The sequence below is a fragment of the Actinia tenebrosa genome, unplaced genomic scaffold, assembly GCF_029948245.1.
Source record: "Actinia tenebrosa isolate PJP-AT-01 unplaced genomic scaffold, QUT_ActTen_1.0 PGA_scaffold6__47_contigs__length_16458017, whole genome shotgun sequence".
NCBI classification, from domain to species: domain Eukaryota; kingdom Metazoa; phylum Cnidaria; class Anthozoa; order Actiniaria; family Actiniidae; genus Actinia; species Actinia tenebrosa.
The window spans coordinates 12,804,131-12,817,004 of record NW_028292583.1 but is presented as its reverse complement, the minus strand read 5'-3'; the positions used below and the strand labels follow the sequence as shown (position 1 = coordinate 12,817,004).

Below are 12,874 nucleotides of genomic sequence, written 5' to 3'. Positions count from 1 at the left end.
CGAAAGTAAAGAAAAAAGAGATTTTAATGCGTCATCCTTTTGGATATATTTTTTGTAAAGAGGACTCTAATTACTACACAAGGTGGAAAAGCAATTTTAGGACTTTTTGAGACTACTTTTATTTCTAAAAATACTTGAGCTTCTTATTGATTGAAAGGGGATTGATACGCGTTGTAAACGCTCTTTTTTTGCGCGCGCGCGCGAAATAAGTCATTCAGCGATCATGCGTTGCCTTGGAAAAAACACAGAAGAATCGCTCTTTTGCACCCTTCATAAGACTATTCTAATAAAGTTGCAACAGATTTTAGAACTTGTATCTAGTAAGAAAAATGAAAAAAGAACAAAAGAATGTGCGACCAAAATATTTTATTTTCATACCAAACTACGTCAAAAGACATCCCAACTTTTTCACAACTACACTACGACAGAACATACCTTGGTGTAAAAATAAAATCAAAGAAAGGAATATTAAATTGAAAGCTGCCATAGCTTGCTTTAAGATGTGAGTTTTTGTCGTTTCTTTTATGTATACAAGAATGATGAATTTTAGCGCGTTGTGTGCACAGAACATGTGTTTATTTCTAACGCATTTTCCTAAGCAGTTTCTTCAGATATTTTCAACCCATTCACTATACGAAGTCGCCAGATATTTTTCATCGCTGGACATTCTTTCCCAAGCAGTACAACGGTGTGGTAACGTTGTCTTGTTTACCACTCAAATACGCCAAAACGACTGACGAGTTTGTCTTGATTCAAGAGGTCCTTTTGTACTTTTGTTCTCATGTAGAAGATTGGGCAGTCACGACTAGGAAAATGAAAGGCAAAATGTTAAAATGAAAGATACGATATATGACTGAATACGATTGAAATATTTTTGTTTAAAAAGTAAAGCAGAGTTGATGGGATTGAAGAGGAGGAGGAGAAGATAGGGTAAGGGAAGGAAGGAACAGAAGGGAAGGAAGGAACAGAAGGGAAGGAAGAGAAAATGGAAAATGAAATGGAAGAGGGAGAAAGAAGGAGGAAGCAAAGAAAGGCGAGAAGAGAAGGAAGCTGCAGAGAAGGGAGACGCTGGATGAGAAATAGATGGAGGAAAGTAATAAGAAACACATATGGAAAGGAAGGGGGCGAGGGAGAAAGAGGAGGAAGAAGAAGAGGAGGCTTCACATACCTTGTGCAGAGTACATCTTGGTGTAAACTTCCCGTACAGTTCTGACATTGTGTCCATAACCTGGCAAATCTTTCTTCCAAGGTCTTGAGGTGGCCAACTTCTTTCTGGTAAAGGTCTGATTCACGAGTCTTGCAGTGCTTGCAAACAGCAGCATCTGCAAAGATATTTCTTTTAATGATGCGAACCAAGCGATAATATATGAAATGAAAAGTCCTAGCAATATTTAGCGTGTCTTACTTTCGTCGTCCAAGCTACTCTTGCATCCAATACAAGTACTTCGCTTCTTGGTAAACATGGAGAGTTTTCCGACGGTAGATGTGACTATTGTCTTGGTGCGTGTGTGTTCTCCCTCTGATGAAGCAAGTGAACTTATATCAGATAACAGAACATGGAAAATATATCATCACCATTACATCACCATGTATCATCATCATCATCATCATGTATCATCACCATGTATCATCATCATGTATCATGTATCATCATCATGCATCATCATGTATCATCATCATGCATCATCATCATGTATCATCATCATGCATCATCATCATCACCATGTATCATCATGCATCATCATGTATCATCATCATGTATCGTCATCATGTATCATCATCATGCATCATCATCATGTATCGTCATCATGTATCATTATCATGTATCATGTATCATCATCATCATGTATCTTCATGTATCATCATCATGTATCATTATCATCATGTATCGTCATCATGTATCATCATGTATCATCATGTATCATCATCATCATGTATCATCATCATGTATCATCATCATGTATCATGTATCATCATCATGTATCATCATCATGTATCATCATCATGCATCATCATCATCATCATGTATCATCATCATGTATCATCATCATGCATCATCATCATCACCATGTATCATCATCATCATGTATAATAATGCATCATCATCATGCATCATCATGTATCGTCATCATGTATCATTATCATGTATCATCATGTATCATCATCATCATGTATCTTCATGCATCATCATCATGTATCATTATCATCATGTATCATCATCATGTATCATCATCATGTATCATCATCATCATGTATCATCATCATGTATCATCATGTACCTTCATCAACACCATCATCAGCATCATCACCATCATCTGTTACCATGACCAACATCACCATCACCATCGTTATATACATACTTAATAACACAGAGGCTGCCTTGGCTTCTCCAAGTATTGGTTCAAATATTCTCAGTAACGGTTTGGACAGTTGATTCTCCAGGTAATACTGTGTGTCTATTGGGACGTTGTTCTCTAGTACATATATGGGGTCCTGCAAGATAATCAATCAATCAATCAATCAATCAATCAATCAATCAATCAATCAATCAGTCGGTCGGTCACGCCAGTCAGTTGTGTCGTCTCACCTCAGCCTTTTCATAAGCTTTTGCTCCTTTAGATCCAGCAATGATGACGTACGGTACTCGATCACCCAGCTTGGGGGCAGAGCCAGGGTCTCGCTTACGCATCCTAAGATGAAACGAAACGAGAATTGAAACGGCTGTAGAATGCAGTAAAAACCTGGTGGAGTAAACCAACGTACCTTGCAGCTAGTTCAGAATGTGCCTGCTTGGCTGCGTATTCGTCTCCAGTTTTGGTGAGCTCTTTAGTGATAACGAGTTGTGAGATATCGATACGATTGCATAACAAATCTGAGATGATTTGTTTGGTGTATTCTATTGCACCTTGGGGATCCCTGGAAGAGAGAGAGAAAGAGTGAGAAACTATACGAAATAATCAAATCTTTTCCGAGGGAGGGGACGGACGGGGCATTTTTGAACCTCTGGAGCTATGCTATGCGTAGCTCACATTTAGTTATTGCGCGCGAAGGCTTTTGGAAAGGACAGAGAAAAAGTGATGTTGCTTCGCTTTTCTCTTCCTTCCTTCCCTTGAACTCACTAAATCCTTCCCGTCAACCACAGCGTGAGATCAATAAGAGAAAGGACTCGGTACGAGTCTGTACTTACCTGCCAATCAAGAGCTTCTTCAGGCAAGAACCAATGAGGTTAGACACCAGAGGACAGTTATCACGCCGCACCTGCAAAGAAAAAAAGAGATCATCAAACGTTTCATGTAACGAAGCATAACCATGTTCCCTCTTTACTTGTTTAAACAATAGTTTATGAAAAAAGGCTTCAATATCTAAGTTAGCCTGCCTGCCCTGATTTAGATGATCAGCTCAGAGGTTGTTTCAGACAGTGGACTCGTTAGGCCCCAACTTGTTCTGGGTTTGATTGTACTTACAGTTTCGATTCCTTTACAATCCATCTTGTCATGCTTGTCTGCTTTAGTGAAGTACAGCCCTGCATATCTCTTCTTGTTGATCAGCAAGTATGGAAAATAAACCTGATAAAGGCATCAATATAGTCTGCTTGAGATGGTGCAAATTTTCCACTTTTAAATCACAAGGTATTCCATACGAAAACTATTTAGTAAACCAGTTTGGCTGCATTGGTGTGTGAATAATTGATGTTTTGGACATTAGTCCGTTATTGAAGTAAAGAATAGCCAACATCCAAAATGTCAATTGAGAAAACTATTCTTTTTAAGCAGAGTTAAAGCTATTTGTATCATTCCCATCACATGTTCTTCCTTTGAGGATTATTCCTTTGTTAAGAATAATGAATCTAACAAGGCCAACATCAGTAGGGTGCTTGATTTGGCTACTTCATTCTATTCTGAGACAGCCTCTACCCTTGTTTGTTCCCAACTTACCTTCTCGAATTCCAGTTTGATTGGAGAAACAAAGTGCCCAGATACATATTGAGCAGCTTCGTTACCAAGTTCCATACTTTCTGCTACAGTATCAACCCCAAAACGAACCATGACTGAATCTGTATCTCCATAGATAACCTGTTAAACAGGTTTAAAACAGGTTAGATAATAGAATGACTTACATACATTGTAGGACTCAATATTATAACCAAATTATTCACATTATAGTGCCAAACAAGGTATAAGGACAAGAGGTTAACCTTATTGAGAACATCTCCCAAGATTGATTTGATTTTTGCATATCAAGCTTTACTCTATATGTTAGTGTCGAAGTTGGAGTAGAGAAAGCTCACTCCATACATGGTATGATCAATATTTCCATATTTGAATCGCGTGGAAAAGCGGCAAACAAAAAGGCCGCCGTTTTATAACAAATTCGACATGAACATTTTTGAAGAAGAAAAGAAAAGAAAAAAAAAAACTCGAAAACTGAGGAAGGATACGGGGACGATGCGATGAAGGATACGGGAACTAGTGGGTCTGCCTCACAGACAACAGACACAGGGAAATATGACACTCAATGTTTGATATGTTGATTTTTGTGGAGGGAGGAAAAAATGAGAAAAAAACTTGAAGCAAAGGAGAGAACCAACAACAAAATCAAGTCACATAATTATATATGACACCAAGTCAGGGAATTGAACTTGTTTGAGGTATTAATATAACCTGTCAAACCGGTTAAAACTGGTATTATAGCTACCTTGGCATCATATTTGTAGCCATTTGCAATTTTATACTTGTCTTCAACAAGTTCTCTTGTTCTTTCGATCATCATTCTACCAAAAGCTGTCACACTCTAACAAGAAAACACAAAAATGTCTGTCAAAACAAAATTGTGATTCAAATTCACTGTTCACAATCACCCATGAGAATCTGTAGCAGAGTATTGCTGCCAGGTTAGAAGTGCAACAAATAAGAACCAATGCCTGAGCAGTGACACCCAGTACAGTGGCTTGCAGTGGTTTTACAGCAGCAATGTTGTAGTATATATAGGAAACAAGGTAATGTTTTTGCATGACAAGTGATAAACTAAACATAGGGAGTGAAATCACTAGTCAGCTAAAGAAAATGATCTGACAGTAATAAAAAGATATAACTAGCTAAAAACTAGTGTGAGCTGCGTCGGTGTTTCTAATGAAACAGTAATGATGAAAAGGTAAATTATACACCGTGAAAAGATGAAAAAACTTACTGACGTTTCGGACGCTAGTCCTTCGTCGGAGTAACCGACGAAGGACTAGCGTCCGAAACGTCAGTAAGTTTTTTCATCTTTTCACGGTGTATAATTTACCTTTTCATCATTACTGATCTGACAGTATGTCATGGCATGTCTAAGTCAACAATCATCATCACCACCATAACCATCATCATTGCTCATCATGTCAGGAGGTAATAAGGCTGTCACACTATTTGCTCAATCTGCTATGCTCCATCAAAGTCAACACATACCTGTGAGATTTCCAGACATGGGAGCTTGCCGACCTGTGCACCAGTAAAACCATACACAGAATTGGCACTGATCTTCAAAGCCAGCTGACGTCCATCCAACACCTGCAAGACAATCACTGTTAAGACAAATCTTTTGGAAATACAAGAGGATGGTTGGTTTCCTGTGTTAAGATGCAAACACATTTCTCATGTGGGATGTTCATCAGCTGAATCACAAGTTTTCAATAGCATTCTTTCTGGCTGACAGCACATGGTAGTCAGTGTTTGACCACCATTTGGAGCAGATAATAAGATCCAAAGACTAATATCAGCTGAGTGAGTCCCAGAAGTTAGCATTTTACGTTTTAACAAAGGTCACAGATTAAGTACAGTTCACCAAATCAAAGAAAGAACAAAAATAACAAGAAAATAATGACAACCTTCTTTTTGAATGGATCTGTTTCCTTCTTCAAGTCTGCTTTTGCCCTGCAAACAAAAATTTAACATGTAATAAAGTTTTTTACGGTCCTAGAAAATCTGCTCTGTAAGCACTCATGAATGGCACATACTTTTTTCTTGCCGACAGCAGATGTTCAAGGATTTCTGGCAAGAGACCTTTCCTGATAGAACTCTTCACAAAGTAGTTACCAGATGGTGTCTTGATGAACTGGTCTGGTGGCATACTAAATAAACATATGAAAAAGCTACTGTAATATACTTTTTTTTTACTTTAGTCAACAAATTTACATTTTTATAAAGTTTCTCTAGTACATCTGTTTACCTTGAGCATAATGGTTTCACATTTGAGCTCAAATGTCATTCCCTAGAGTATCAGTTCTTTGTTTAATGGCTGCACATGTATAGTCACATGATTGAATATGAAACAACCCAAACAAAGAATCTTATTCTCAAGAGAATGACATTGCTGGAATGGTAAAGCATTGCTATCGAGGCAGAGAGTCTGTACCTAAACTATTAGGGAATATAAAACTCTCCATTTTTAACTTACTCTTTTACTTGTGAAGGATGAAGTAGGGATGTGTAGCACAGGTTGTGAGCCATCATGATTGACGGATATAGTGAAGAGAAATCAAGAGTTGCTATGGGGACACTGTAATACCTGAAAGTACAATAGGGTGAAGATGTTGATTCATCCATCGATACCTTCGTCCATCCCTCCTTCCATCCATTGTTCACTGCATTAAATTCATCTGTTTATCTGTTCCTCATTCATTCACCCATCCATCTGTCCATCCATGCATCCATCCATGCATCCAACCATCCATCCATCCATCTGTCCATCCATGCATCCATCCATGCATCCATTCATCCATCCATCCATCTGTCCATCCATGCATCCACTCATCCCTCCACCAGTCAATCCATTCATCCATGCATCCATCCATCTGTCCATCCATGCATCCATCCATGCATCCAACCATCCATCCATCCATCTATCCATCTGTCCATCCATGCATCCATCCATGCATCCAACCATCCATGCATCCATCCATCTGTCCATCCATGCATCCATCCATGCATCCAACCATCCATGCATCCATCCATCTGTCCATCCATCTGTCCATCCATGCATCCACTCATCCCTCCACCAGTCAATCCATCCCTTCCTTCACCCATCCACTCTAACTTCCATATTTTTTTTGGAGCATACCCTCTATTGGGTTCGATAACAGTAGCTCCCTCATACGATTCTTCTCCTGCATCTACTTTATGGGCTGGAATCAGGAGATCTTGTTCTTTGGTCTGTGAATGAGACATGAAAGTGAATAATCAACAATCAACTCCTATCTTAGCCATTTTTCTTGAACCTACCTTTCTCAGAAGCTGAGAGATGACTTTAATCTGCTGACCACGAGAGAGCAGGTAGCTGAAGGGAACACCAGTCACACGAGCCATCTCCATGTAGTTAATAACGCACATTAGTTTATCGAGAAGCCGCAGAGGTAAGATGGCATCCTTCATACAGTATATGGCTAGTCTACGACGAGTCTGGTCATTGCCATGCTAAGAAAATCATGATGTTAAAATTAGTAAGATATGGTGAATAAGGATGGAAGGAAGGAAGGAAGGAAGGAAGGAAGGAAAGAAGGAAGGAAAGAAAGGGTTTCAGAAGTAAGGAAAGAAGCAAGAAAGGGATAGTATGAGAAACAGATGAAGGGAAGAAAGGTTGGAAGAAAGGGATAAAGCAAGCAAGGAAAGAATGAAGAATGCAAGTATGAATAGAAAGATCAAGGAATTTGCAGATAAATTGAAGAGGGGATAATTAGTGGAATGACCCTGTACCCTACCTGAAGATCAGATATGATATTATGCTGTACATCTTCCTTCTGCTCTTGCAAGAAGTGAAAACTGACAGCATTGAGAGTATATGACCTCAGCTTGTATTCACGCAGCAGAATATGAAGTAAATCAAACTGAATTCTTCCAGCAATGTTGATGACTTTATTCTCTCGCTTTCCGTACGCCTTGGACTGAAATGTGGTAGTGGTTATGGTGCTTCTATCCTCTGTTATTCGTCCAAGAAAAGGGAAGGTGCTGACCTTGAGGGTTGCTGCTCTGTTTATCAAGTACGGCAAATCGAAATTGACGATATTATAACCGGTGATTAAATCTGGGTCTACTTCTTGTACAAACTCACTCCAACTCTGGTTCAATTAGAAAAAATGCAGAAAAAAACGATGAAGTTAGTTGATTAGTTTTATGACTGAATACTGCATTTGATAAACATAATGCATTGTGGTCTAGCCTGGGTACACACAACAGAACACGATTGAAGTTTGTACCCAAGCTAAACAACAATGCACCATTTTTCACTATCTCACGACACCATATAAGGCATGAGGGACAAAAATATTGGTTCCCAAGCTAGAACAAAAGGGAACAGTTCTAATTACAGTTTCAATTTACCTTTAGAAGTTCAGCTTCCTTATCAAACGACATCACATGAGAACCAACAATAGGAGAACAGCCACCAAGGGTATACACATTTCTAATGAATGGATCTTTCTCTCCTTGCCGTACGACCATGTTGGCTATCTGAATGACAGGGTCTTTTTCTGGCTCTGGGAAAACTCCCTTACGGCCTGCACACTCAATATCGAAGCTGAGAATACGGACAGGAGCAATCTTGGACCATTCACCTTTAGAAAAAAATGAAATAAATAATGGGATGAGATGGGAAGAATAAGGCAGGGAAAAAAACTGGATGGATTAGGTTGATTGAATGGACAAAAGGAAATAATAGAATGGGATGCAATGGAATGAGATGGGACAGAATCAGATATTGGTTGAATAAAAGTATAAAATTGGATGGAATGAAATTGTGGAACATGGCAATGAAATACTCCAGTTTCGAGTTCCTGGTTGCTCAGGTTAGTCTCGGCTTTGTGCAGAATATTCAAGTGTTGCACTTAAGGTCTGTGGATTTTCAAAGTGTTCATATTCTTGAAGTCGTGCATTCCTTATCTTACTATTGGTATTTGTGAATATTTAGACACTGATGTGAGGTTAACCCTGAGTAAATGAGTCTATAATCAAGGAACATAGTGGTATTTTGGAGTTTGAAAAAGGTCTATCAAATGCAAAGAGGTTGGACTAATGAATAATGGCTAGTGATACCTTCTGGAGGATGACTGGTAATCTCATCCCAGGCCACATCAATCTCAATTTGACATCGAGATGTGGGCTTTTCATCACTGACACATGAAGTCATGTGCGGCGCACGGACCCTGTACTTCCCAGCAGGCACTTCAATCCAATTGCACCCAACAACATCAGAATCAACCATGTAACGAACCTGTTAATTGAAAAAAAATTTACATTTTATAAATGCATCCTTGTTCAGGGAGCTGGGGAAGATAAGTGGGACTAGTAATGTTTTTAGTAAGTTGGCCTTACCTCAAAGTCAATGTTACTTTCATACGTTGAGTAGCCTCGCTCGGGATATGATCCAAACTTGAATCCACATTCAAGAATTCTCTTACAGGGTGCAATTAGCTTTTGTAATGCCACAGTAACGCGCAGGAATGGGATCTTCTTGTTACCATGAAAACCATAGATGCTCTCTTTTATCACACAGTCAACTGCAAGAACAGCCTGGGTGAAAGAATTATACCCTGTAAATAATATGGACTAACCTTTTACTAAATGACCCACGCTCCCTCCCACCGTTTCATAATTTGTACTAACCCCACCCCACCCCCCATCACCAATCTTGTTATGAATGGTCCATTTTTAATTACAAGCTTTGGTTGTTTTTCAAAGATTGATTTATTCATAACCAAATGATCAAATAAAATGACATTTTTCCATGTGCTTATGCTGACACAGGTATCCCAGAGAGATCTTTCAAGCTGGGCGTCATCTTTGGCTTTGCAAAACAAGAGTAGCCAAGGCGTAGAGGGAAAAATACTTTGTTTAATGAGCAGAACATTTCTGGTCTCTTCCAGCATCATGGAAAATGGAAAGGATGACATTTATTTAAAGCCATAAAACTTGATTTGAAGTAATGAGTCTTTTTTATGGAAGCTAAATTATTGCCCTCGACTGAGAAAACCTACGGCGAATTCCCCTTACTCACCTGTGAAACATTATCCTTGTTGGATCTCATATCACACAATACTGTTCTATTGAGCGCATCTCTAAACATGTCACACTGGTCCTCTGTGAATCCTGGAGGTGCTGGTACGAAGAGGTACGGCACGAACCCATGGATGTGGCAGAGGACGCTGTTACCTTCCATGGTAACGCCAAACATACGGATGATTGGTACTGGACCAACTTTTGATCCTGGCATACCAGCCATTGGAGAACCTGCCAGATAAAAAGTAATATAGTCCAAAAAATAGTTAATTTTATATTGATACTCTGTAACACCCTTTGAGCTGATCTAAGTTAGGGCACTGCTAACACATAAATCAAACCCTGAAACAATCTCTGGGCTGATCTATGTCATGGCAAAGCTAACTTATAAATCAAACCCTGAGACAATTCATGGGCTGATCTAAAGGCCGGTTTAGACGGTATGATTTTCGCCTACAACTATCGTATACAACAGGCTTGCGCCATCCTACAACTCAAGTTGTAGCGTGTAAATCAAGCCTACAACTCGCCTACGACAGATGCGAGCGTGTTGTATACGATAGTTGTAGGCAAAAATCGTACTGTCTAAACCAGCCTTAAGTCATGGCACAGCTAACTCTCAGATCAAATTGAAATTTGGCTTGTTGGGTTTTGTGAAGGGATGAAAACTGGAGAATTCAGGGGGAAAAAAAAAACAAGAAAAATCAAGAATAAAGGAAAAGACCTAACGAACTCTAATTACATGCGATGGCAAGTCCAAAAATTGAACCCGAGACCCCAGAAGTGAAAAAAAACAACAAATGCTTTCGCTGGCAACGTGGTTTCAATGAATCAATATGATTATGAAGCTTGATTGTATGATATTTTCAACAAACGTTGAGCAAATTTAAAGCATGCTATTAAGTCGAAGAACTGCGATGAGGAAGTAGATAGCTAGGAAAAACAATTCTCATAAACATTTCAGCGTTTTTGGCAGCTACTTAATTAACTATTGATATTAGCTGACACATAAAAGAGTTCCTTTTCAGCAAGGAAAAAAAACATTACCAAAATATTTATTAACCCAATTACTGTTAAACCTTCAGAATCTTCAAATTTTTTTTGATATGCAACAAAATCCGCTGGGCTGATCTAAGTCAGGGCACATGGATAACTTACAGATCAAACCCTGAAACAACCTCTAGGCTGATCTAAGTCAGGGCACGGCTAACTCACAGAACGAACTCTAAAACAACCTCTGGGCTGATCTAAGTCAGGGCATGACTAACTCACAGATAGAACCCTGAAACAACCTCTGCGCTGATCTAAGTCAGGGCATGGCTAACTCACAGATTGAACCCTGAAACAACCTCTGGGCTGATCTAAGTCAGGGCATGACTAACTCACAGATAGAACCCTGAAACAACCTCTAGGCTGATCTAAGTCAGGGCATGGCTAACTCACAGGACGAACTCTAAAACAACCTCTGAGCTGATCAAAGTCAAGTCATAGCTAAATCACAGTTCAAATTGGAATTTAGCTCGTTAGGTTTTGTGAGAAGGAACCCTTGAATCAAGGGAGAGACGTATTCTGGAAGTGAAACCAAGTCTAGGAATTGAACCCAAAATCCTAGAGATGGTATGCGAGTGCACGGCAGCTATGCCATCCTACATTTCCTAACAAACAACTCTACTCACACGTGATGGCAAGACCAACTTACTATATGAAACCCATGACTACAGCAGTGAGAAACAGTGCATTAGCAGAGGAAACCAACATATCTTACTTGTTCCGATTCAGGGTTTTTTCCTGCCAGCCCTGAATTCCTTACTAGATCTTCTACTGAACGCAACCTTGTTTTTTTGACAGCAAACATGATTACCTTATGAAAACCACACTATATCTACAAAACGCCTTCTTTAAATTTATTTCACAGTCAAAATGAAAGCCAAATTCAATTAAACCCTCTTTATAAGAATTAGTCAAAGGTTTTTCCCCTAAATGGGTGATATTTTAAAAGTAGAATGATATAGAAAACTTGCTATTTGCAATTCAATTACAAACTGCAATCAAAGCTGATGTGCTGACACATGGCCAATGCAACACTAAACACCACCTTGTTTGTAACTCATAAGGTTAGTTCTCACGCATTTGGTGGAAAAATGACGTACAACTTTGGAAAAACAGCCCAAAAACGTAACACAAACCCTATCTCTTTGTCCTCTTTCCTCGTATCTAACAATAAATTAAAATAAAAAAATTTGTACACTTCTAATAAGAATGTATTCCAATGTTAATTAGTGGTATTAAATGTTAGTTCTTTTTTAACTTGATTTTTTCTTACCAACGTAATTTTCCACATCAAGTTGTTGGAAGACAATAGAATCCTGTTTAGGGTCTATACTAGGTACAGGGGGTCTTTTCCATTTTGCTTTAGGATTGCCTCTATTGCTATCCTTTGTCGTATCAGTGTCTTGAAGCGATGCAAGTTCATTTTCGAATCGACTTGGTTGAACTCCCTTGAAATCATCGTCATTACGAGATCGTTTAGACGAGCTGGCTTCATCGAAGTCTACCTTACGCTTCTGGCTATTATCCATTTGGACTTCAAACGATAATATCCACAATCGTAGCTGTAATATGGACTACTTCACTTAGGATGGAAATTAGAATGTTTTGCTAATCGAAAATGGCGGGAAACTCAAAGGATTAATGGAAATAACCGCTGACTTAATATTGCTGACGCGCATTTGTGACACAGGAAACCCATAACATAGTTTTACGCACCGTTTGGACCCTGTGCGCACCTTTTGGCTTTATTTTTTATCATGCGCGGAATTTCAGCCTCGGCTCGGAACGGAACTGTATGT

General features: G+C 39.0%; 1 protein-coding gene across 2 annotated transcripts; it reads right to left on the bottom strand.

The window, feature by feature from the left end:
* Positions 1-349: 349 nt before the first annotated feature.
* Positions 350-12,699, bottom strand: LOC116286498 (DNA polymerase delta catalytic subunit). Of its 2 annotated transcripts, none has more exons than XM_089039325.1 (22): positions 12,349-12,699; positions 10,024-10,256; positions 9,342-9,539; positions 9,063-9,240; positions 8,352-8,584; positions 7,733-8,089; positions 7,257-7,448; positions 7,096-7,187; positions 6,433-6,543; positions 5,993-6,106; positions 5,864-5,909; positions 5,445-5,546; positions 4,696-4,791; positions 3,936-4,073; positions 3,465-3,566; positions 3,188-3,258; positions 2,764-2,916; positions 2,588-2,690; positions 2,280-2,493; positions 1,406-1,519; positions 1,169-1,322; positions 350-805 (listed from the first exon to the last, which is right to left on the bottom strand). In XM_089039325.1, the coding sequence occupies exons 1-22, from the start codon at positions 12,602-12,604 to the stop codon at positions 709-711; spliced, it is 3,354 nt and encodes a 1,117-aa protein (XP_088895451.1). In that variant the 5' UTR covers positions 12,605-12,699; the 3' UTR covers positions 350-708. The 2 variants fall into 2 exon arrangements, with proteins under 2 accessions (XP_088895451.1, XP_031548890.1); XM_031693030.2 differs by having other exon boundaries at positions 2,361-2,493.
* Positions 12,700-12,874: the final 175 nt, after the last annotated feature.

Excerpts from the sequence above, each read along its gene's own strand:
- LOC116286498 (XM_089039325.1), bottom strand. The coding sequence starts at position 12,604 with ATGGATAATAGCCAGAAGCGTAAGGTAGACTTCGATGAAGCCAGCTCG. Across the intron at positions 10,257-12,348 it reads TGATGTGGAAAATTACGTTG|GTTCTCCAATGGCTGGTATG; the intron begins GTAAGAAAAAAT and ends TTTATCTGGCAG. Across the intron at positions 9,540-10,023 it reads ACAAGGATAATGTTTCACAG|GCTGTTCTTGCAGTTGACTG; the intron begins GTGAGTAAGGGG and ends TCTTTCACCCAG.